This window comes from Furipterus horrens, unplaced genomic scaffold (assembly GCF_987537825.1).
Source record: "Furipterus horrens unplaced genomic scaffold, mFurHor1.1.pri manual_scaffold_10, whole genome shotgun sequence".
Lineage (NCBI taxonomy): Eukaryota > Metazoa > Chordata > Mammalia > Chiroptera > Furipteridae > Furipterus > Furipterus horrens.
Genome location: NW_028327180.1, coordinates 38893983 through 38919502, shown reverse-complemented (window position 1 = coordinate 38919502; position 25520 = coordinate 38893983). Strand labels below are relative to the sequence as shown.

The 25520-nt window shown below is 46.9% G+C and overlaps 1 protein-coding gene and 1 non-coding gene across 4 annotated transcripts in view; one reads left to right on the top strand and one right to left on the bottom strand.

Moving 5' to 3' along the window:
- The window catches only part of CELF5 (CUGBP Elav-like family member 5), a 40349-nt gene extending 31329 nt beyond the window's left edge, over positions 1-9020 (bottom strand). For 2 of the 3 annotated variants that reach the window (XM_090289288.1, XM_090289289.1), the window contains exon 1: positions 8735-9020. In XM_090289288.1, coding sequence (XP_090145414.1) covers positions 8735-8993 — 259 coding nt within the window. In that variant the 5' untranslated portion in view covers positions 8994-9020. The remainder of the gene's footprint in view (positions 1-8734) is intronic. The other variant, XM_090289287.1, reaches the window with a different exon arrangement.
- Positions 9021-13097: 4077 nt separating this feature from the next.
- LOC149999653 (U4 spliceosomal RNA) lies at positions 13098-13238 on the top strand. The gene has a single exon (XR_016513797.1). It is a non-coding gene; the product is annotated as a U4 spliceosomal RNA (small nuclear RNA).
- The last annotated feature ends 12282 nt before the right edge of the window (positions 13239-25520 follow it).

Genomic DNA, 25520 nt, shown 5'->3' with positions numbered 1-25520 from the left:
CCCCAGCCTTCCATGTCAGAGTCTCTCAGGGTTCTTCTGGACCCCACTCCCCTAATCTCCTGCCCACAGCCATCTTGACTCCTCCCAGGGTTCTAGTCACAATTGCTGCACCAGTAACTCACCCATCCTTGCACCCACGTATCCACCTGTCCATCTACCTATCCATCCATCCATCCATCCATCCATCCATCCATCCATACACTTTTCCATTCACCTTAGAGCAGAGTCTCTCCCCTTGGCACTGCTGACACTGGGGTTGGGTCACTCTCTGTGGGGCTGTCCTGAGCACTGTGGAGTGTTCAGCAGCATTCCTGACCCCACACACTCAAGGCCAGGAACACCCCCAATCCTGACAATCATAGATGTCTTCAGACATCGTCCAATGACCCCTGGGAGCAGGGTCACCCTGGGTGACACCCCTTTCTCAGGAATCCTCCCTCTTCCTCATCTTCCACCCTCCCCTGCCAAGAGCTGATAATATGACATCTTAATCATGTCTCCTGAAATCCCCTCCACTCCATGCCCACAGCCCAGGCAGAGCTCAGGCCTCACCCTCTTCCACCTGAACCATAGGTTGGCTGCCCCTCTGATCTTTGGCCTCCCATCCTGCCCCCATTCTTCTTCCACACAAACTACCAAAGGAATATACCCACATTTATCTGTGAATTATGCCCCTCCCTAGCTCTAAACCCTTCCATAACTCCCCAGTGTCCTCAGATCAAAGCCAAGGTTGTCAGCTGTACAGCCCTTCCCAACCTAATCACTGCTGTCTTATGACCTCTTCCCTCAACATTTCCCTCCACTGCCCTTAAATTCAACCCCCTTATAATTTCCCAGACACACATGTAGCCCCCCTTCATGCCTCCAGGTACCTGACTCTGGAATTCTAATCCCTCCTAAATATCCAGCCATGTCTAGGACTCTCTGTGCCTTAATTTTTCCATCTAGTAAATGGAAGACCTAGAGTCCACATTCTCCAGATTCTGAAGAATGATCTGGATCCTATCTTTCCCTTGCCCACAGCCCTCCAGGGCTCCCATCTCCTTTGGGGTAATAGCTCAAGTTCTCCTGAGGCCCACATGGCTCTGCGCAACCTGTCCCCATCACCTCCCTGCCTCCTCCTCCTCCCTCTCTCTCCCTTTCTCACTCTGCTCCAGCTACACAGGCCTCCTCACTGTTCTTGCAACATGTCAAACTCATTCTGACCTCAGGGCCTTTGCACATGCTGCATCCTCCTCCTGGAATGCCTTTCTCTTGGCTTTGGAATAACAGCTTTCTCATCTGTCATTCAGGTCCCATCCTACATGTCACCTCCTCAAAGAGGTCATCTTTGGCCACCCCAAGGTAAGCTGTCACCCCCTAACACACATCTGGTTTTATTTCCTCATAGCAACTCATTCCTATCTAAATCTTACTCCTGTCTTTACTAGTTTATTGTCAGTCTCTCCTCCCCTCTGGATTTCTAGGTGTCCCCGGAGCCTAGCTCAGTGTCTGGCACATCATAGAGACCTGATATGATGTTGACTCTCTGACTGCCTGACTGTATTGACACCTACAATATTCAAGACATTCCTTAGAATAATTACATTAATCATATTATATAAGTGAATTCTAATTTTTATAACTATTCTGTAAGACAGCTATCAATATCCTTTCTCTTTTACAAATGAAGAAGCTAAGAAAAGATGAGGTGGCTTGTCCAAGATCACACAAAATAAAAAACAGAGACAGAAGTGGAAATCAAGTCTGTTGGCCTATAAAGCTAGTGGCCATTCCTATTCACCAGGTGAGGAGGAAGGTCGTAAATGTTGGGGAGGTGTCCATCTTCCATCCTTCAATCCACCCTTCCATCTATTCGTTCAGCCACCACTCACCTGTGCATCCATCCATCCACCTGTCTTTCCATCCATCCTCTACTCATCTACCCATCATTAATCCATCTTCCCAACCATCTACCCATTCCTCTACCCATCCATCTATTCCTCCATCCATCTACATATTTATCCACCCATTCACCCACCCACTCATCCATCAATCCATTCAGCATTCTATCCATCTACCCATTCTTTGATCCACCAACACATTCATATATCCACTGAGTCATTGGCATCCATCCATCCATCCATACCTACATTCATCTACTCACTTACCCATCTATCAGCCATCCCAATCCTCTGATTCCCCCATTCATCTTTTTGCCCTCATTCATCCACATGCTCCACTTCTAAATAGTAGATAAAACACAGTCCCTGTCCTCATAGACCTTATGTCTCAATGGTGATCACCATGATTCAAGACCAACAAGACTATTGCTAAGTCAGTGTCTCCCAAACCCAGCAGCCCCTCCCTCTGGCCTTGGTCACCTTCAGTCCAAGGACAGCCAGCCTCCCTGGATGGCTTTCATCCTGACTCTCTGTCTCACAACCACATCTCTTTCTCTGCCTCTTTTTTTTTTTTTTTTTTTTTTTTTTTTTTTTAGAGAGAGGGGAAGGTTGGGAGAAAGAGAGGGAGAGAAACATTGATGTGAGAGAGGAATATTGATTGGTTGCCTCCCATATGTGCCCCGACTAGGGACCGAACACACAACCCAGCATATGCCCTAACCAGGGATTGAACCCGTGACCTTTAGGTTTGTGGGACAATGCCCAACCAATTGAGCCACACTGGCTAGGGCTCCTCTATTAACCTTCTAAAGTGGGTCAAGGCTCAGGCTGGGAAGTGTGATGCCTAGCTATATTGCTGTGTGACGTGGGGCTGGGTGTTGTCCCTCTCAGAGCCCCAACTCCTCACCTGATCCATGTGGCAGAGGGGAACCTGGTTTTCTAAGAACCACTGCAACCTGAACACATGTCTGCTCCTTTTCATCCCTCTCTTCGTACACTGTGGGCCTCACTCCAAGGGAAAGTTTCTCTTTTATTCATGCAGATGTGTAGGAAGTGGGCATATCCTGAATAAGGCTGGTATGAAAGAGGCAGGTGGTAGCAATGGCAGAATACAAGATATGAAGCTCCCTTTCCATGCAGGTCTGACACCCTCCCCTGCTCTAAATTCTGCCATGGCTCCCAAGTGCCCTCAGGAAAGAATCCAAGCTCAGTTCAGCATCAGAGGCTCTTCAAGATCCAGTCTATGATGACACTCTGGCCTCATCTCCCATGTCTCACCTAATTCCTTCTCGACTCCAGTGATACCCCTTCATACCTTCAGGACTTTGCAAACCCAGTTCCTTCTGCCCATATCTGTAAGGACAGAGATCTATCCAGTTGTCTCACTGCTGTGTTTCACATCCATCATAGGGCCCAGAACACAGTTAAAGTACTTATCTTAATACGTAAATGAAATATTTCTCTACCTGGTTAGCTCCTATTCATCCTTCAAAGCCCCAGTTCTAATGCCCCTCTTGCATGCAGCAGGATTTCCCAGGCAGAATCCCTGATTCCCTATCTAGTTCCCTCAGCCCTGCATCCTTCCCTCAGACCCAACACTGACCACTATGGCTGTAGGTGCCAATGTCTGGCTCTGTCTATACATGGAGCACCCTTGGACCTCCCTTTCCCAGTATAAGGCAAGTCCCCAAAAGGTTTTTAGGAAGTGTTGACTGACTGACTGACTGACTGAATGCAAGAGTGTGGTCCTACTAAGTGTTCCTTATAGCTAGGTTCTCACCTGCCAGCAGCAGGGGTGAAAGAAAGAGACATGAGTCTATTTCAGAGATAGCTCATGGGTCCAATTCCAATGCCAGAATTTTATAGAAGAGACCTGCCAGCTTAGCCCCACATCAGAAGGGGACTCTGGGGCTCCCAAGAGCCTTTTTCCTTTCCAACCAGGGCAAAAGCTCCATCCTCCCCTCACCTGAAGCTACCAGAGTTAGAGCTCCTCTGGGCCTTTACACATGCTGTTATCTACACCAGAAATACCTTTCCCCATCAACAGATCCTTCTCACCCTTCAGGTCTCAGCTTAGTCACATAGTATGCCCAAGTCCTACTAACCAAGCATGAACTCTGTGTCAAAAACTTTAACTGCTGTTCACACCCCCATCTCCCCCGATCCCGATACAGGAGGCTTCTCTACCCTCCCAATTCTACAGAGGACAACAATGGGGCTTGGAGAGACAAAGGTGGCTACCCAAGTCCACATATCTGGTAAGATGCAGAGAAACCAGATTCATCTCAACAATAAGCTCTTAAGTGCTCTCCCACACTGCCTCCTCCAGGAAACCCTCTTGGCCCTCAGGCATACAAATCCTCCTCCAGGGTGTCTCTGCCAGTATGCGTTTCTGCCATTGCAGCCTTGATATCAACACCTTGTAAACCTCCTGGTTTCACACTGTGTTCCCCAACCATACTGGTTCTGGTCTTTGGATGGGTCTGGGGGGTGGGTATCTATCTCTTTAGTTCAACAGGTCTAGACCAGGGCCTGACACACAGTAAGTGCCCAGTAAAAGTTGGTCATATGTGTAGATGAATTCATGTGTTTCTTACTCTCACAGAGATTCCTGTTTGCATAAAATTCCAGCTCTGCTTAAATGTGGGCACACAGTAGGTGCTCAATCAATGTCCTCTGCCTGAAGGAGGGCAGAAAACATGTTACAGTCACTTGTAAGGCTCCAGGAGCCTCGTAAAAGCCTGTTAAATCAAAGGAGAATGGGAATTTGGGGAAACTGAGGCACAGAATGGGGTGCTTGGCTCAGAGACACACAGCCAGCCTTGGTGGCTCCTGCTCAGCCCCCGCCCCCAGCCACTGTCCCCTCAGCTGCCTCAGGGATAGCAACTCCTCCCTCAGTCCCCCACCCAAGGCAGTTCCTGTCAGCCGCCCAGCCCAGCCCAACCCGTTGTCTCCCTGGGGCTGGCACGTCACACACGGAATCTCACGCCTCAGAGCTCAGCATGCTCCAGCCTCCCCTCCTGCCTCTGAGCAGAGCAGCTGGTGCTCCCATGGAAACCAGAGCCCCCCCCATGCCCCCCCACCTGCACCAGCCCCCCTCACAACCTCCGCTTTAAGATAAATATTGTCATTAACATGCAAATGCATATGTGATTACCATAAATGGGAGGGGTCAGCAGCAGTAGCGGCCAGCGAACCTTATCACCAGGATGGGCATTAACATTCAGCCCTGACCAGGGAGGGGAGAGAGGCACTTCAGGGCCCCTACAGGCACCCAGCCCCCTCAGAGTGAGGGTCCTGGAGGGATCCTGTCTCTGAGCAGGAGACTAGAGGAGGGTAATGTCTGGACACCGGCCACTGGGAGACCCATCCCAGCCCTCAATTCCTGGCCTGAGCCCCTGGCTTGACTGGGGGCACCGAGGGAGGTCCCCTTCCTCCAGATGAGGTACAGATCTGGGAGATGGGGGTACGAAGCAGCATTGTGGCCTCCTGCTTCCCCTTCTCCATTTCTCTCCCTGGCTCCCACCCTCTCTCTGCCTCTCCCTGTGTGTGTGTGGAGGGGGAAGGGCTCCCTCTGTCTCTCCCTCTCTTTCCCCCTCTCTCTGTCTCTGTCTCCACCTCTCTTAAAAAAAAAAAAAGCACCCATGGACCTACCTTTTTTCTGAGAACCCCTCACTTCCCACCCTCTCTGCCAACTGCTGTCCAATCCCCAGAGCCCCAAGGACTCCCTGAACCCTCTGCCTTTCTTTTTGGTCCTAGAAAGACCCCCACTGCACAGGCCCTGCCCCACCACTGGCTGTGGCTGTCAGATGTCACAGCTGCTTCCCCAATACCATCTTTGGGGAGCCTCATTCTCAGCTTGGGGGAAACTGCACTCCTTCATCACAAACATATACTTCTGCTTCCCCTGGCCTGGGAGGGAAGCAGGTGAGTGACCGTGGGGAGGACAGTTCTAGTTGGTCCCTGGGACCAAGTAGTTGGCCCTCTGAGCCTCAGTTTCCCTTTTGTATGAAATGTAGTAATTCTCCCAAGCCTCCCTCGCTGGTGATCCCTTTGGTGATGGATCAGACAGGCTCCTGAACATGAAAGTTAAGGAATTAAGGATGAGATAGATGATCATGGGGACATGACAACAGTGGGATGGGGGCATGTTGGCCAGTGATGTTTTTACTTCACCCCATTCTGGCCCTTTCAGCTGCCCTGGTGCCCAGACTCCCTCAGCATTAGAAGGCCCAGAAGGCTCTGGGAGGGGGATTCACCCCACCCCTGGGGCCCAGACCCCCCCCCCCCACTGTCCTCCAGCACCAACAGCAGTCACCATTCAGTTGGCTCCCCAGAAATTACACCAGATAAGTGTTTTGGTGGAAGTATCAGGACCGCCCCCCCCCCCAACATCCCATTTACTATTTTACCTCCCTTTACTTGAGGCCCAGAGAGGGGCAGCCAGTGGCCACAGGTCACACAGGCCTCCATCCCAGCTGCTGACCCCTGAGACAATCTCACCTCCAGCTTGCCTCCCACAATTAGTTCCCTCAAGGCCCCGAACAGGTGGGACCAGGAAGGGAATCTATTCTTGACCTGAGGGTACTGGGTGAGGGCAGACAGCAGGGAAAACCGCCCACCCTCTTGTTACTCTCAGGCCCTGTATCCAGGGCTCAGACCAGCCCAAGACCCCTGCAAAAAGGAGGGTAAGGACTAAGTGCCATGGACACCCTGGTTCCTAATTTTTAAAAAGATTTTATTTATTTATTTTTAGAGAGAGGGGAAGGGAGAAAGAAAGAGAGGGAGAGAAACATCAATGTGTGGTTGCCTCTCATGCGCCCCCAACTGGGGACCTGGCCTGCAACCCAGACATGTGCTCCAACCAGGTATTGAACTGGCGACCCTTTGGTTCTCAGGCAGGCACTCAATCCACTGAGCCACACCAGCCAGGGCCCTGGTTCCTAATTTTAAGCCTCCAAGAAAAGATGGAAAATAGGAAACATCCTGAGACCCACCCGCTCAATCCCAACATTCTCCAGCCAGAAAAAATAACCTCACATGCATGGGGCCCTACTTTACTGGTAGTGGGGAAACTGAGACTCTAGTCCAGGTGAACACTCAGCCAAGCACCCCCACCCCATCTCTTTGGGGGGATTTCCATGGGAGATTTAAAAATGAGAAAGGGGGCACCTCTGTAACCCATTTGTTTCCCTGACCCAGAGCTCACCAGCAAGTCTTCCAATCCAACATCTGAGGGGCCACATGGACACCCCCCCGACTCCCATCAGAATCCTTCTAGAAATGGGCCCTTCAGACATACTAGGGGTTTGGGGTGTATGGATCCCTGAGCTGGATTCATTGGCAAGAGTGAACCTTCTGCCCTCCTAGGCCTCATGGAGGAGTTAGATTTTCTAGTACCCCCCCACCTTTTTTTTTGGTGATGGTAGAATTTGAAAAAAGGTTAAGGGTGGGAGGGGTTTCTTTCCTCCATAGTGTATCAGCTGAGGGTCTAGCTGAAGTGACAGGCCTCTGCTCCATCCTACTAGACTCTCATTCATTCATTCATTCAACAAACATGTATTAATGATTACCATGCCTGCAACACTGAGGGGAGGATGGGGATAAATGGGTCTGAAATAGGTCATGGGCTCTGGTCCACCCCTAAGATCCCTCCAAGGTGTTGTCATGGGTGTCCAGCACAAAGCCTTCACCATCTCCACCCCCAGTCCCGAGCACTCAACAGGAAGGCCATCAAAGCAACCCCAATTCAGATTGGGCTCATGATCAGAGCCCAGGGCTGGGGCCACAGTCCCTGGGCACCTGCTCTCAGCATGCCATCAGAGAGAGAATCAGGTTGGGGGAAGGAAGGCAGGCCTTCTCACCCCACCTGCCTCCCAGCTGGGTTTGCAGGCTGCCCACGCCTCCCCTGTCCGCCCCAGGATCTGGGCTCTGCCAGATGGACAGCCCAGGCTCATCATCATTGGCCTCAGACCTCAACACATTGCTGACAGGATCGGCCAGTTTTAACTTGAGCCAAAGGTGGAGACGGGAAGGGGAAGGGCAGAGAAATGGAGGAGGGATGCTGATCCAAACAGAGAGGGTAGGAAGTGGGGAGGATGAACGATAGCATTTGAGCCACCCGATGCTGGTGCTCCCCCCTCAGCCTGGCTCAGCTTCCTGCGCCCCACAACCCCCCTCCTGCTTTCTTTGTAGTTACCGATTAGCTGGGGGTCCTGGGCATCCGTGTGTCCCCAGAGGCCAGCTGGACCTGCCCCACCGGCCTGGCTTTGTGAAAATGGCCAAAGCAATGCAGTCCAGAAGCGCAAAGTTCCCCGACGGGGCCTGGGGAGGCCGAATGAATGGGCGGGGGGGTAGAGCAGAGAGGGGTGGCAGTGTTCAGGCAGCTCCCCCAGAAAAGGGGCAGGAAAGAGTGGATGAGGGGTAAGAGGTGGGGGTCTGGGAAAATGGGAGGGAAGGAAGAGAGAGATAGATGCTGGGGGGTGGAGAATGGGTGGTAAAGGAAAATGGGAGTAGAGAAAGGAAGAGAGAGAGAGACAGAGAGGGAGAGGGAGGGGGGAGAGAGAGAGAGAGAGAGAGAGAGAGAGAGAGAGAGAGAGAGAGAGAGAGAGAGAATGAATGCCGGAAGGTGGAGAGGGAGGGAGAGGGGGCGGAGGAGGGGAGGGGGCCAAATCGTATCTGTCAGCTGCACCCCCAGAGGGGGGAGGAGAGGGTGGGTGGAAGGGGGGGGAGGAATGATGCTGTGGCAGAAGCAAGTAGAGGGAGGAGGTTAGGCGAGGAGGGTTGGGGGAGAGAAGATGCCGGAAGGTAGGGTGGGGAAGGGAAGGGAGGGAGGGGGCTGGGGCGCCCACCTTTGTGCATGCCCGTGTAGGGGTCTTTGAGCACCGTGAGCTCATAGATGCGGCCAAACTGCTCGAATAGCGGCTTCAGGTCTTTCTCGTCCAGGTTGCGTGGGATCTGGCCCACGAACAGCTTGATGGCGTCCAGGTCCTTCATGCCGTCGGGCTGCCCCCCGGGGGGTTCAGGCCCGCTGCTGCCCACCGGCGAGGGCCGCGGCTGCAGGAGCTGCTGCTGCTGCCGGCGCGCCTCGCTTTCCGTGAGGCGGGCCATGGTGAGCGAAGGCAGGCGGCGGGCGCGGGACCGAGCCAGCGGCGGCGGGCAGCAGGCGGACTCGCAGCTAGAGCGACGGACGCCGCCTCCCGCCTCCCTCCAGCCCGGTCCCCGCGCCCTCCTCCCTCCTCCGCGCCCACTCGCTCCAGCATCAGGACCACAAAAGGGCGGCTCCGCAGCGTCCCCTAGCGGTCAATGCGCACATAGCCACCCCACCTCCTGCCTCTCGCGCGCATCCTGCACGTCTCGTCCCTCATTCCGCATCCGTGTCCCCGCCCCCAGTCCAGACCGGGAAACTGAGGCCAACTGGCTCACAAACCCCGCCTTCTGGGTGGGTGACGGCGAAGCTTCGAGCAGGACTGATCTGATTTCCAGTTGTCACTAGCTCCTCACACTGATAACAACAGGAAAAGCACTAAAAGTAGAGCCTAGCAATTACTATTTACTGAGCTGCTCTTGGCACTTTTAAGAATACAGCTCATTAATAATAATTATAGTAATAATAATTATTATTATTATCATTACTATAGCAAAAAGTTCAAAAAACTTCCAAAAGAAGTCCAGGAGCAGATGGCTTCACTGGTGAACTTTACCAAGCATTCAAAGATTTAATACCTATCCTTTTCAAACTCTTCCAAAAAATTGAAGAGACAATACTCCCTAACACATTTTATGAGGCCAGCATAACCCTGATACCAAAACCTGACAAGGATAACACTAGAAAAGAAAACTATAAAGCAATATCTCTGATGAATATAGATGCAAAAATCCTAAACAAAATACAAGCACATTGAATATAACAATACATTACAAAAATAATATGCCACAATCAAGTGGGGTTCATTTCAGGGGCACAAGGATGGTTCAACATACACAAATCGATTAATGTAATATACCACATTAACAAAGCAAAGGATAAAGATCATATGCTCTTATCAATAAATACAGAAAAAGAATTTGATAAGATATAATATCCACTTATTATTAACACTCAATAAAATGGGTATAGGGGGAAAGTACCTCAACATAATGAAGGTTGTATATGACAAACCCTCAGCTATCATACTCAGTGGTGAAACACTAAACGTTTTCCCTCTAAAATCAGGATCAAGACAAGGATGCCCACTCTCACCACTTACTTAACATAGTATCAGAAGTCCTAGATAGAGCAATCAGACAAGATAAAGAAATAAAAGATACCCAAATTGGGAAGGAAGGAGTAAACGTGTCACTTTTTGCAGATGACATGATTTTGTATATAGAAAACCCTAAAGACTCCACCAAAAAAAAAAAAAAAAAAAAAGCTATTAAAAACAATAGGTATATATAGTAAAGTTGCAGGATACAAAATCAATGTACAAAATCCAATGAGTTCTAATACACTAACAATGAAACTTCAGGAAAAGAAATGAAAAACACAATTCCTTTTGCAGTTGCAACCAAAAGAATAAAATACCTAGGAATAAACTTAACAAAGGATGTGAGGACCTATGTACTGAAAATCAAGAGATTGAAAAAGACACAATATAATGGAAACATATTCTGTGTTCAAAGATTGGAAGAATCAATGTAGTTTAAAATGGCCATATTACCCAAAGCAATATAGAGATTTAATACAATCCCCATCAAAATCTCAATATCATTTTTTCAATATTTTATTTATTTTTAGAGAGAGGGGGAGGAAGGGAGGGAGAAAGAGAGGGAGAGGATGTGCGAGAGAAACATAAGTTGGTTGCTTCTCACACACCCCCAAATGGGGACCTGGCCCACAACCCAGGCATGTGCCCTGACTGGGAATTGAACTGGTGACCGTTCAGTTCACAGGCCCATGCTCAATCCACTGAGCCACACTAGCGAGGGTCCAATGTCATTTTTTAAAGAAACAGAGCAAAAAAAAAAAAAAATCATCAGATTTGTATGGAACCACAAGACACTGAACAGACAAAACAATCCTGAGAAAAAAGAACAAAGCCAGAGGTATCACACTACCTGACTTCAAATTATACTACAGAGCTATGATCATCAAAACAGCATGGTATTGGCAGAAAAACAGACACAAACCAATGGAACAGAATTGAGAGCCCGGAAATAAAGACACAGGCATATGGGCAAATAATTGTTCACAAAAGAGCTAAAAAAAAAAAAAAAATGGAGAAAAGAAAGTCTCTTCAATAAATGGTACTTAGAGAATTGGAAAGCCACATGCAAAAGAATGAAACTAGATTGTAGTTTGTCTCCTTGTACAAAAAATTAATTCAGAATGGATCAAAGATCTAAATATAAGATCTGAAACAATAAAGTGCATAGAAGAAAACATAGGTACTAAACTTATGGACCTTGGTCATAAAGAACATTTTATGAATTTGACCCCAAAGGCAGGGGAAGTAAAGGCAAAAATAAACGAATAAGACTATATCAAACTAAAAAGCTTCTTAACAGCAAAAGAAACTGATAACAAAATAAAAAGACAATCAATAAAATGGGAGATGAGGCCTGAATTGTGTGAAGGCTGTCTGTCCCATCCCACCTGGCAGACTGGGAGACTGAGGCCTGCAGGGGCGGCTGGTTTCTCGTGAGGCACCCAGGCTCCAGATCTGGGGCTGGGTTCCTGGTGCCCTGGACTCCGAGGCTGTGTCACTACGGTGCCCATTAAATTTGAATTTCAGATAAACAGCGGGTGATCTTCCTATGGTCATGTGTCTTGGGCGGTGTTTTGTTTCTGATCGCCTGTGTCTGGCAGCTCTGCTTGTAGGGCCGAGGGACTGGGCCTGCGCAGCCTGGGGCAGGCCGGGCGCGGGGTGGGAGAGACGGCTCTCAGGCTCTCACCCTGGGGTGAGGTTGCATGGTCACTCTGGTGGAGCCACCTCTCCTGCCTGGGGGCTATGCGCCTCGGTCCAGCCACAGCCCCCTGAGCTTGGCCGGCTCGGCGGACCTCAGACCACATGCTCAGCCCTCACCAGCCCTGCCAGAAGCAACACCAGAGTCAGGTGGCTGGCGGAGGCCACGGGGCTGGCCTGTGGGGATGGGGGACAGGAGGCACATCCTGGTGTGAACCTGTCTGCAGTCAGGACCCTCTCCCTCTACGAGGCCGCTCACAGAGCGGCACCTGCGTGTCTGAACCAAATATTGACACGCAGGTGGGACAAAAGAGTAAAAGGGTTGCTTTCATCGGGGCATTTATTTATTGGAGATGTTGTAGAGAGGTGTGAGGAAGCCTATGTTGATGAATTGGTTTGAACACGGGGATGAAATGTCACGATATCAGAAGTGTGTGCCATGTGGTCCTCTGTGGCCCTGGGTGTGCCTGTGTCTCGGGGGCGGGATCTGCACAGCCCACCTTTCAGGTGCTGAGAGGGCTGGGAGACAGGCCAACTAGAACACCGTTGTGTTTCGAGGGATACTGAGAGCCATGAAGAAAACGGGCTTAGGCGATGTGACTAGGCAGTGATGGGGACCACACTGGTTTCCTTCTGCAGCCCTAACACAGGGTCTCAGATGCAGCGGCCACACCACAAAGTGTGCGCTGGAAAGAAAAAAAAAGGGAGATGATATTTGCAAACAACAGTTACAACAAGGGGTTAACATACAAAATATATAAAGAACTCACACAGCTCAACACCAAACAAACAATCCAATTAAAAAATGGGCAGAGGACCTGAACAGATACCTCTCCCAAGAAGACATACAGATGGCCAACAGATATATGAAAAGATGTTCAACTTCACTAGCTATTAGAGAAATGCAAATCAAAACTACAATAGGATACCACCTCACACCTCTTAGAATGGCTATTATCAACCAAACATGTAAAAAAGTGTTGGAAAGGTTGCAAAGAAAAAAGGAATCCTCACTTACTGCTGGTGGGAATATAAACTGGTACAGCCACTGTGGAAAACAGTATGGCATTGCCTAAAAAAATTAAGAATAGAGTTACCATGTGACCCAGCAATCCCTCTTCTGGGTATCTACTCAAAAAACTTGAAAACATTTATTCTCAAAGACATATGCACTCCTATGTCCACTGCAGCATTACTCATGGTGGTCAAGACATGGAGACAACTAAAGTGTTCTTGAGTAGAGAACTGGGTAAAGAAGATGTGGTACAGCTTTGAGCAGTGGCAGTATTGAAGCCAATGAGGTTTATCCGAGCTGTGATTATTGTTAATTGAAAACTTTTCCCAATACCCTGCCATGACGACTTCAAATATAGTCAGCATTGGCAATTTTTGATAGTCTCTACAGAGACAGATTAAAAAAAAAAAAAGATATGGTACATATATACAATGGAATACTACTCAGCTGTAAGATGAAATACTGCTATATATGACAACATGAATGGATGTTAGGTGGGAAAAAGCTAAGAACCACATTATTTCACTCATATGTGGGATATAAAACTGAAACTCATAGACACAGACAGAGAACAGCATGGTGGTTACCAGAGAGAAGGGGGTGGGGGTAGTAAACAGTAAAAGGGGCCAAATGTATGGTGATGGAAGATGATTTGACTTTGGGTTGTGGGCACACAATGCAATATACAGATCATGTATCATAGAAATGTATACCTGAAACCTATATGACCATATGAACCAATGTCACCCCAACAAGTTTAATCAAAAAAGACATTATAGCATATAAACTAGCCTTGAAGGCATGGCCTAGAGTGATCCCTTGTGATATATTTGAGAGAAATGATTAACTCAATCATTTCTCAACCACTATAAATATATCCTCTAACAGAAGAATACTAAAATTGGTCATTTATTTGTTTTATTGAAATTAAAATTATTCTCATCCACCCCACCCCCAAAAATAGTAAATAAACCAAGAGTTTTAAATAAAGATCTAAAGCCTATCATATATCTTCCATTGATAGTTTCCAATACACACAAGGGGAGGAAATTCACAGGTTAACTATCTGGGTCAATGAGAGACATTTGTTAGTTGTCTACAAATGACATAGCCATTGATATAGTATTTCATAGCAGCTGTAAAATAAGGGAGGTTGACTAAAGTAGCATTAACAAAATAGTAATGATAATAATAATAGCAATAAGAAAGAACACTTTTGATAATACTATGTGCTCGGCATTGTGCTCAGCACTTTAAGGTTTATATCTTAGAAATAGCAATCGTGTTACATCAACAGCAATGAGAGGAACATATTTTTGTCATACTTGCTATGTGCACACAGTGTGCAAAATACTTCCAAGGATATTGATGCATCTGGGCCAAGAATTCTATGGACATTATGTCGCCCTTGCTTAAACGCTCCAAAATTTTCCTAAAATTAAAGTTGAGTCCTTTGTGCAGCCCCCAATGCCCTACATGACCTGCCCCTGTCCCCTCCCTGCGCTCACCTCCTCCCTCTCTCCCCCTCGCTCACTCTGCTCCAGCCACACAGGCCTCCTGGACTTTTTTCCAATATACCAGGCACTGCCTGGATTACCCTTCCCCAAAACGGTGCATGGCTTACTCCTTCAATCCCCAACACTTTCTCTATCCATCCTATCTAAAATCATACAGCCACCATTAGCTCCTTTCTCAGGCTTCCTTTTTCTTCCATAATATTTATACCTATTTTAATGTAATTTAATTCTGATATGCTGTGCTAAATTCTTGACATGTACAAACTCATTCAATCCACACAACAAACCCCTGGGTGGTTATAAATAAATAAACAAGATACTTTTAGACTATGATAAATACAATGAAGGAAACACAGATGAGTGGGGAGGAGGCTTTAGCAGGCAATTCAGGGAAGGCTGGTAACACAGTGACTTTGAGTTGAGACAAGACTGGTAGCGGGGTTGGGATTGCTGGAGGGAAGGGGAGTACTAGGCAGATGGGAGCAAAGGGCAAAAAGTTGGGACTACTGTAACAACATAATCAATAAAATATACTTAAAAAAAAAAAGGCTAGGGTAGCAAGTGCAAAGGCCCTGAGGCAAGTAGTGTCCTGACAGACTGGAGAAACAGAGAGGAAACTGTAGCAGGGAGAGTGCCACACTGAGTGACTGGGACACAGTCTATCAATTCTGAATTAAATTTTAAATTTATTTTCTTTATTTTAAAACAAAGACAGGATCAGTGACAATGCCATGCTGAGCCACAGGAAAACTCAGTAATACTGATTCTATTTAAAATGTTGACCTTTTATTTATCATGAATTTGGGGGATATTTAATTTTATTTTTTTTAAATATTGCATTAAAATATTCTTTATCTTGATTATGAAGTTTTTTTGGCATCGCTGTAAACTTTGCTCCCTGGGTGAGCTCACCCTGGTTCCTACCCATTCTTCATAGCAACCATGAAGAGGTTAGTACTGTTCTTATATCCTTATTACAGAGAGGCAAACAGAGACCTGAGTCACTTTTGCAAGGTTACAGAGTGAGAGTGCTAGGATTTTAACCCAGACTCACACTGGAGCCCACACACTTCCCACCATCTCACACCCTCTTTCCCACATTTCAGGCAGCCAAGCCTTGGTTTTCTTATTTGCCAAGTGAGACTAAAGAGTGAATAGTATGAAGCCCTTAGTGTGGATTTGGTGAACTGATAGGGGAGGCTTAGCATAGCACCTGGGATGTCCTTAGTGCTCAATAAATGGCTATTGTCATGACTGTTACAGGCAGCCCCCTGCCCAGCCCCAGACAGGAGCAGGGTGTCAGGGTTAGGTGAGGAGCAGAGCCACCCCTGGTCTCTGGTTCTCAGCTTGCAGCCCCAGGCTGGGATGGTGGGGCTCTGTAGGAGGCCATCCACTCTGTCTCCATCAGGATGCTCGAAGCTCTGTGGGCCTGATGGGCTGGAGAGTTGTGAAAAATAATAAAAATGAAAATGCACCAGCCCTCCTCTGAGCCAAAGATGTATTTTCTCAGATTCTTACTTAACACCCAAAATAAACTGGGGGGAATGAGTGAGGAGGATCTCAGTCCAGCTTGAGTGTGACCTTCAGTAATGTAAATTAAGCATTCCGCCTCCTGAATGATACTTGTCTCTGGAATTTATTCCCTGACCCAGCTGACGCAACTCAAGGTCAAGGCAAAGAAAACTTTCATGGCTGTGCGCCTGAAAGCATTTGGAGCCTAGGAGGCCACTTTTCTGACATAGTATTAGCCAGAGGAAGCCTGGCCACGTGGGCACCATTGCAGGAGGCCCATGGTTTGGGCTGCTGCTATTGAAGAAGCACCGAGGGTGGGAGCAGAGCCTGTGGTGAAAGCCAGGGGCTGGGAAACTTCCGGAAAGTCACTTGGCTTCTGCACATGTTTCCTCATTATCCTGCCCCAGAACCTTTGCACTTGCTCCATGTTCATCTCCCAGAATAGGGCTTCTCAAAATACTTGCACAAACTTGAATACATTTATCTTAAAGGAAAACTGTGGACATCTGGGTGTTCTCTATGGGGGGCCCACCTGGAGGTGATTAAACAGCATCCCTGTCTCCATCCACTTAATGCCAGGAACAGCCCCAGCTGTGAAAAGCACAGATGCCCTTTGTGGGGCAAAAACTCCCTGGGTATGAACTGCTGACATAGACAGGTAAGGTGCTTACCTGGCAGGGGGTGGGGTGGGGTCGGGAGTGGGGTGGGGTCAGCGGCAGGGTCCACACTGCATATGTGCATGTGTCCTCCTGGGCATCCTGTTAAGAGTGCAGAATCTGATCTGGCAGGTCTGAGGTGGGGCCTGGGACTGCATTTTCTAGCAAGCCTTCAGGAGGCAAGCAGTAAAGGTCTGGGGAGGTGTCTGGCATGTTCCACATTCTGGCTTCTCAAAGCAAGATGCTTCTTTCATAGGCCGTGGGTGTGAAAAGGGCTGAGCCCCACAGGGAGGAGCGAGAACTGGCTTCTGGTCCTTTCTGGGTCCCCCCAGCCCTTTCTCCCTCTGCCAACATCTTAGCTTTCTTGCTTGCGGGGGTGGAGGTGGAGGTGGAAAGGTCAACAGTGGGGTCAGTGTCATCGCTGGGGCAGGGTCAGTGGGTGAGGGCCTCTGTTCTTTGGTGGTCTCTGCACAGCCAACTGAGTGTCTTCCTGAGTAATGGGCAGCCTTGCCCTGACTCCTCAGCAGTGATGCCCTTTGGCCTTGCCCCCCTGTGCCCCCAAGTCCCTCCTTGCTGCCTACAGCTCTTCTAGCACATCCTCAGGAGCTGAAGCACCCCCATGCTACCAAGGCCTAGGGACTCAAGACGCGTCCCCTGGGAACACTGCCCCACAGTCCCCACCTGCTCCAGATGCTTCCCGCCTCCGCACATCTACAGACACAAAGCAGACAAGAGATCTCTGGTTGCCATATCCCCAACTCCACCACCTCCCCTCCATTTATCCCCTTGCAGGAACCCCAATTTTTGCCTGGGTTCTCCCAGGTCCATGCCCCACCATATGGTTTCAGGGATGGGAAAGACTTCCTCATTGAGACAATCCCTTATTGCTCCCTCTAAACAAACTCCAATCCCTGGATGGGTTGGGGTTGTATGAAGTCTAAGGCACAGCTTGGCCACCCCTAAGCCAGTCTGGGGATAGGGGGAAGGACAGGAAGGGAATACAGGGGTCAAGATCTGGCCATGCCCCACACTCAGGGGTTGTGGCCCCTTCTCCCCCATCCCTCCTTCTATGTGATTCCACCCCTCTGGCCATAGCCCATGGGACCAGGAGGGGACACCTGCCCTGCAAGGCCGATGAATTGTTTCCCTGGGAACAAGAAGAGTGGATGCCTCCCCATCCTTGGAGCTGAGGGTGTACCACATTGAACTTGGATTTTTTTCCCAATGTTCAGATGGAGAAAAACACATTATTTCTGAATAAGCCAGCCCCAGTGTGTTCCTATAACTTGCTATCAAAACTTCATGGGTCCATATATTGTAGGATTCCATTTATGTAAAATGTCCAGAACAGGCAAATCCAGAGACAGAAAAGTGTGGATCAGTGGTTGTTGAGGGGCTGGGAGGGGCTGGGGGATGACTGCCGAGGGTGATGGAGCTTCTTTTGGAAGTAATGGAATGTTCTGGAACTAGATAGAGATGACGGTTTCAGAACTCTATGAATGTATAAAAACCACTGAGTGGTTAATTTTATGGTAAGTGAATATATCCCAATAAAGCTGTTCTAAAAAAAAGTGTTTGAATGCAGACTCTGCATCCTTTCTGCCCTAAGACTTTAAGGCAAGATAGTTCACCTGTCTGAATGTCCCTTTCATTCTCTGTAAGTTGGAAATAAAAGCAGATATATATTAGATAATTCCAATAAGGGATACAATGAGAAAAATCCCCACATGGCAACCACCAGCATGATCACGATTTCACAGGAATCACCAGTGACTTTGAAAACTAGAGGGTGACATTTGAAGAGTGACAGGTTATTTGCAGCACCTGAAAGTATCTCCCCACAACTTGCTTATTGGGGGAAGATAGTGACTCCAGGGGAGAGAGCCAGCAGACACCCCATTATCCACGCAACTAGGGCTCACACCCCAGAAATGCTCTAGCGAAGACACACTATCCCCAACTTTTCTTCATTCTGTGATAGGCCCACCTTCTCCTCTGTAAAATGCGTAAGCTGAACCCAATCATATGGAAACATCGGGAAACCCAAAGTGAAGGGCATACTACAACAGCCTGGCCAGGACTCATAAAAAATGTCAATGTCGTGAGACACAAAAATGGGGAACCATTCCAGGGTAAAGATGGCTAGAAAGACAGGACTCCGGGATGCAGTGAGTGATCTGGAATGTTCTTTACTGTGAAGGACGCTGTTGGGGACAAGGGTCAACATGTCAGTTAAGTCTGTAATTTGTTAACACTGTTGTGTTGGTGTCAATGTTCTGATCTGGGTGATTGTTCTGTGAGGAGGGAGGAGAATGCCTCAGAGTTTAGGAAATACACCTTGGCATATTTAGGAGTGAAGGGGTGGAGAGAGAGACAGAGGGAAAGGAGACAGAGAAGGACAGAGAAAAGAACAAAACAAAGGTGGTAAAATGTTAACATTTGCAGGATGTATAAAGGATTTAGAAAGTTCTTTGCATGATTTCTGTAAATCTGAAGTTATGTCAAAATAAAAAGTAAGAAAATAAATCTTGTGGAATGCTGGGCAACATACCCAATTTCTTCCTTTAAAGCCATCAGGTAAGTTGGCCTGTGGCCCAGCTGCCCTGCTGCCTGGCTATGGGCTGGCATCTGTCCTGAACCCCAGCTGCAAGTATCACTATTGCTTTCCTCTCCCCTGGGTCCTGACATCTCTGGTCCCTGGGAAGGTGCCAGGCATGGATTAAGGATGCCCTTGCAATTTGGGCCAATGGTGGAGAAGCTTGTGCAGACCTTTGGAATTTCTTTTATGCCCCACCTGGCACCCCTGTTCAATTTGCTCTGGACCTTTCTGTATGTCAAAAGGGTGATTAAAATCATTAGTAACCCTCAGAACTGAGACTGAAATGTCAAAAGAAGCTAAAAATGTGTGTCCATTGCAAAATGGATCCAGTTGCCAAAGCTTAGCCACTATGAAATAGAAGAAAAACAAGAGTCTAGAATTTTCCTGTAAAGAGCTGGGTCATAAGCATTTTGGGTTTGGTGGGCCCTAAGGTCTCTGCTGCAACTGTTCAGTTCTGCCCTTGCATATGAAAGCAGCTCCAGAAAGGATGCAAGTGGGCTTGGCCGTGTGCTAATAAAACTTCATTTACTATAGGAAGAGTGCCGAGTAGGCCACGGGTGCAGTTTGCTGATTTCTGGTTAAGCACACTCCCTCCTGGTGTGCCAAGAAGCACCTCTAAATATTTATGGTGGAGGAAAGTTGGGCATAAACAGCATGTCCATTAGCATGAGATTGGGTGGACAGCTCAAGGTACTGAGCATGGAATACTGCATAGCAATGAAAAGGAGTGTGTATGTGTAAGTGAAACATATAAAAAGCAAGAGTTGGGCCCACCTGGAGGACACACTGTGTGGCCCCGGGTGGGGGAGCCCACACTGCCAGGCAGAAGTTTGGCACACTGCACACATGACTTATGATGGTCTAGAGGCCTGGGTATATAAGGTGCTGTCTCCTCCCCTAGGTTGGCCTCTTTCCCCAGCCATGAACATGTATTAGAAAACTCAATATTGTTGTGTTAGTCTGGAATCTCCTGGGAAAGAGAACCAATAGGATGTGTGTTTACAGAGAGAGGTTGTGGGGACTGGGAAGTCTGAAATCCACAGGGGAAGCCCACAGTCTAGAAATTCCAGTAAAAGTCAATGTTGTAGACAGAGGCAATCTGAGGGACAATTCCTTCCTTCTCATGGAACAGTCTTTTCTCTTCAACTGATTGGATGGGGCCCACCCATGTTATAGACGGTGATGTTTACTCAGTCAACTGTTTTAAATATTAATCACACCCAAAAATACTTTCACAGCAACATCTAGATTGATGCTTGGCCAAACAGCTAGATACCATAGCCTAGTCAAGTTAACATAGAAAATTAACCATCACAATTGGTAACTTGTCAGTTTACAGTTCTTTTCAAACTGATCTATAGATTCATTGTAATCCCAATTAAAATCCAAGGCTTAAAAAAAGAAAAACAATTGACAGGGCAATTCCAAAATTCATATGGAAGTGCAAAGAGACTGAGAAAGTCAAAACAACTTTGAAAAAGAAGATCAAAAGGATTCACACTACCTAATTTCAAGACTTACTAGGAAGCCAAGGTAATTAAAACAGCGTGGTATTAGTGAAAGAATAAACAGAGATCAATGGAACAGTATCTAGTCCAGAAATTAATTCACATGCATTCATCGATTAAAAAAAAAAAAAAAAACAGGTGCAAAGGCAATTCAGTGGAGAAAAGATGGTCTTTTTAACAAATGGTGCTGGGACAACTGGATATCCATATGTAAAAATCTAAACTTGTCCCATATTTTGCAACATATTTTTTAAATGGTAGGGGTTGGTCTCTTCTGTCCCTTGTTTTTTTTCATTGCATCAGTTTCATTTTTTCTTTTAATTTTCATGTTATTATCATTGTTAGCAAAGAAAATAGACATTTTTGTAGCTAAATAACAAACGTGCCAAGTAAAAATAAGTATGAATTTAAGGGCTTAAATTTTTAAACATTAGTAAATACATCAAAGCAATGTCTAAAAAAAAAAAGCACAGAATAGATCATACATCTAAACATAAAACCTAAAGCTATAACACTTTTAGAAGAAAACAGAAAGAAATCTTTGTGACCTTGAGTTAGGAAAAAAGTTCTTAGGTATTACACCAGAAGCATAATTCATAAAAGAATTATGATACATTGGACTTGATAAAAATTAAGAACTTTTACTTCTGACCAAGATGGAGGCCTAGACTGACACGCTCCATCTCCTGCCACAACTAAGGACTACAACTACCGCAAAACCAGATATAAACAGAAGTTCCAGAAAATAAAGCTACATGGAAGTCCAACGTATGAAGTTATAAACAAGTGGTGCTCGTCCGGACAAGTAGGAGGGGTGAAGCCGGGGCAGAGAGGTCAAGCTGTGCTGGTGGTGGCAGCTGCAGTGACGGCGGCAGGAGTGCGGTAAGCACAGACACCTGTATTTAAGGGGAGGCGAGAAGCGCCTGGGGAGCACCCCTGGCTGCAGACCAAACCCGTCAGCTCGCGATTCCAGTGCCGGGGAAGGCAGATCCCCATTGCCTCGGACTGAGGCCCAGAGGGCATGGGGACAGAGGAGGAGGCTCCCGGTCTCTCAGTGGAGAGTGAACGGCAGGAATCCATCTTGGACCCCTGCCCCCACACAAAGCACCACAGCATGGTGAGAAGGGTCCCCCAGTTGTGACGAGTGCATGGGGCTCCGCCCCTTATAGCATAGGAGGTATGACAGCCCCGCCCAGGAAGCAAAGGTAAACACAAAACGGTCAGGATGGCAGGGATAATGACAGAGATCCCAATCACGCAGCTGACCAGAAAGCAAATACATGAATTAATGGACGAACAGATATATAACCTTTCTGAGGCTCAGTTCAGAGCTATAGTTATAAGACAGCTTAAAGAAATAATAGCGGGACTTAATCAAGATGCTGAAATGAACAAAAACACATACAAAACAAGTGGTTAGGGAAGGAAAACCAGGGATCAAATCAACAAATCGGAACATAGGGAAGGAACAAACAGTCAACCAGTGCAGAAAGAGGAAATGAGAAGTGAGGAAAATGAGGAGAGGCTCAGAAACCTATGGGACAGCTATACGCAGGCCAACATCCAAATCATAGGGTTGCCAGAAGGTGAAGAAGAAGAACTAGAAATGGAAAAAGTATGTGAAAAAATAATGAAGCAGAACTTTGCTAACTTGGGGAAGGAAATAGACTTACAGGTCCAGGAAGCACAAAGTTCCAAAACAACTGGACCCAGGGAGAACCACGCCAAGACACATTATAACCAAAATGTCAAAAATTAAGGATAAAGAGAGAATCTTAAAAGCAGCAAGAGAGAAGAGAATTATGTACAAAGGGGTCCCAATTAGACTATCAGCTGATTTCTCAAAGGAGAGTTTGCAGGCAAGAAGGGACTGGCAAGAAATAGTCAAAGTAATGAAAATCAAAAACCTACAGCCACGAATACTCTATCCAGTGAAGCTGTCATTCAGAATACAAGGGCAGAGAAAGTGCTTCCAGGACAAAGTAAAACTGAAGGAGTTCATTAGATCCAAACCACTGTTATATGAGATGTTAAAGGGATTTGTTCAGGAGAAAGAGGATCAAAACTATGAACATTAAAATGAAAACTGCATGACAACAACCAACAACAGAAGCTAGGGAATTGAAACAAAGGCAAACTAAGTAGGCAACGAGACTTGAAAAAGAATTATGGGTATGGGGAACATATAGTGGGGAGGTCAGCAGGGAGGGGGGAAGTGAGGAAAGGGAGGGAGATGATGCAGGAATTAAGCATAGTAGGAGGGAGTGGAGTAGACAGGAAGATGTTTAGAAGAACCATAAGCACAACCAATGGGCATGGACTAAGGAGGAACAACTGGAAGAAGGGAGGTCACTGGGTGGAAGGGAACAAAGGGAAAAGAAATTGGGACAACTGTAACAGCATAATCAATAAAACATTTTTAAAAAATTAAGAACTTTTGCTCTTTGAAAGATACCTTAGTAATTGAAAAGACAAGCCACAGACTGGAAGAAAACATTTACAAAGATATAACTGAAAAGGGGATTGTATCAAGCATATATAAAAAATTCTCAAAACTCAATAAAAGAAAACCCATAAAAAATGGGCAAAAGCTTTCAACAGACATGTCACCAAAGAAAGACACACCAAAGAGGTGGAAGACAAATACAAACATGTGAACAGTCAATAGGAAGATATAAATTAAAACTACAATGAGATATCACACAAGGCTGATCATACTGAGCATTGGCAAGGATGTGGAGGAACTGGTGTTAGGAACATAAAACGATACAATCATCTTCAAATAAAGTCAGATGCCTATGATGTGACCCAACCATTCCACTCCTAGGTATTTACCAAAGAGAAATGAAAGCACGTGTCCATACATTTAAATGTATACAAATATTTACAGCGGCTGACTGGTAATAGCCAAAATTTGGAAACCACTTAACTAACTTTCAACAGGTGAATTGGTCACAAATTATGGTACAGTAAGTCTTCACTTAATGTCGTCAATAATTCTGTGACTTTCAGCGAAACAACGTATAACAAAATCAGTTTACCACAGGCTGCATCCCAACATTATAAGGAAATGACATTGAATGAACTGACATTCAATGAAATGACATTACTCAAGTACCTGCTGTATATCTATCAACGCAATGGAATACTACTTGGAATAAAAAGGAATGAACTATTGATACATGCTGCAACATGAATCTCAAAATAATTATGCTGAGTGAGAGAAGCCAGGTAAAAAAGGTCACATAGGGCATGATTCCATTTGTATAAAAATCTAAGAAATGCCAACTAATGTGTAGTGACCACAGATCAGTGGTTGCCTGGGAAGGGATAAAGGGAGAAACTATGAAAAAAGAAAAGAAAAATTTAAGGGTGAGGACTCTCTGTTCATCATTTTGACTGTATTTGATTAGAGATCAATAAAGCTGTTTTAGAGGTTAAAAAAAAAAGACAATGCAAGATAAGGACAGTATGGTATCTATATAAAATGTTTAAGACATACAGAAAAAACGTTGACTATTGTTCGTGTATTCATAAATATGTAAGTCAAAAATGTTTTAAAGAATGAAAAGGATGTGGACAGTGGATTATGCCTTTGGGAGAGACTGAAATGGTCACAAGGGACATTAGTTTGTGTTTTATTGCCTTAAAGACCCCCAGGGAAGAGGTCCAAGTCACTGGTTGGAGTCCTGGTGGAGGATGCAGTACCCTCCTTGGAGGATACCTTAGGGCCCAAACTGTTTGCTGCCACCCAGGAAATGATGGGGATGAAAGTCATGCTCACGGGCACCAAGGGAGCCCAGGGAACAATCCCTCATGTGTCTGGCATGGGCAGCCTGATCTCATGTCATTTTCATAATCATCCTTGGGGAGCAAGTGACCCTTCCCAGTGCAAGTCAGGCCCCATCCTCCTCTCCTTGGGTCACTCCTCCCCACAGCTCCCCATCACGCTGAGAGTAAAATGCGAACACCTCACCAAGACCCTTCTGAGTGGACTGACATCTCCTCCCTCTCTGCTCCAGCCACATGGGTCTCATCACTGTTCCTCCAACACACCAGGCACCATCCTGCCCCAAGGCCTTTGCACAGCCTGTACCCTCTGCCTGGACCATGGATCTGGATTTCCACACAGCGTAATCCTTCTTGTCATTTTGACTTCACTCAAAAGCCTCCTCCTCAGGGAGCCATCACTGTCCACCCCCCGCCCCCCCACTATTTTTGTTACCTGTCTTCCTCAGTGGACTGCAGGCCTCAAGGTAGCTGGGACAGGGTCTCTTGTTCTCAACATACAGCAGAGGGGCAAATATTGGTTGACTTCACAGTTGAATGAGACATGACCAGTGGTTGCCTGGGGACAGGGAGGGCACAGGGAGAGGTTGCAAAGGGGACCAAGGAAACATTCACTTCAATGTGGTGATGGCTTCACGGTGCATACGTGACACCACGCACCTGCCACAGCATTCTGCAAAGAGCTGTCTAAAAAGAAAAATACTTTAAAATGTTGTGTATGAGTCCTACTTTGAAAATGAGATGGCGTGTACTTAGTCTCACACCCCCGCATACACTGGGAGCTGGGGTGAAAGCACACAGGCACGTCGATGGCAGCCATCTTTGCCAGCTGGGCCACTGGTGGCTCTCAATTTCTTGGTTACAATCAGTGGAACTTTTTGTGCAAAAAGAGTAAAGGAAACATGAGACTATGTTAATAAGAGGTGACAGGCTGGCCATTCCTCTGAAATGTGTGTGTGTTTTTTTTTTACCTGCATCCATGCTGATGCCAAAGCCACTTACCAGGGGGGAGGGCAGGGGAGAGGACAGCCGTGACCCTCTCCCCATACCCAGAACAACAGCACCCCATATACCCTGAGTATCCCAGAAGCTGT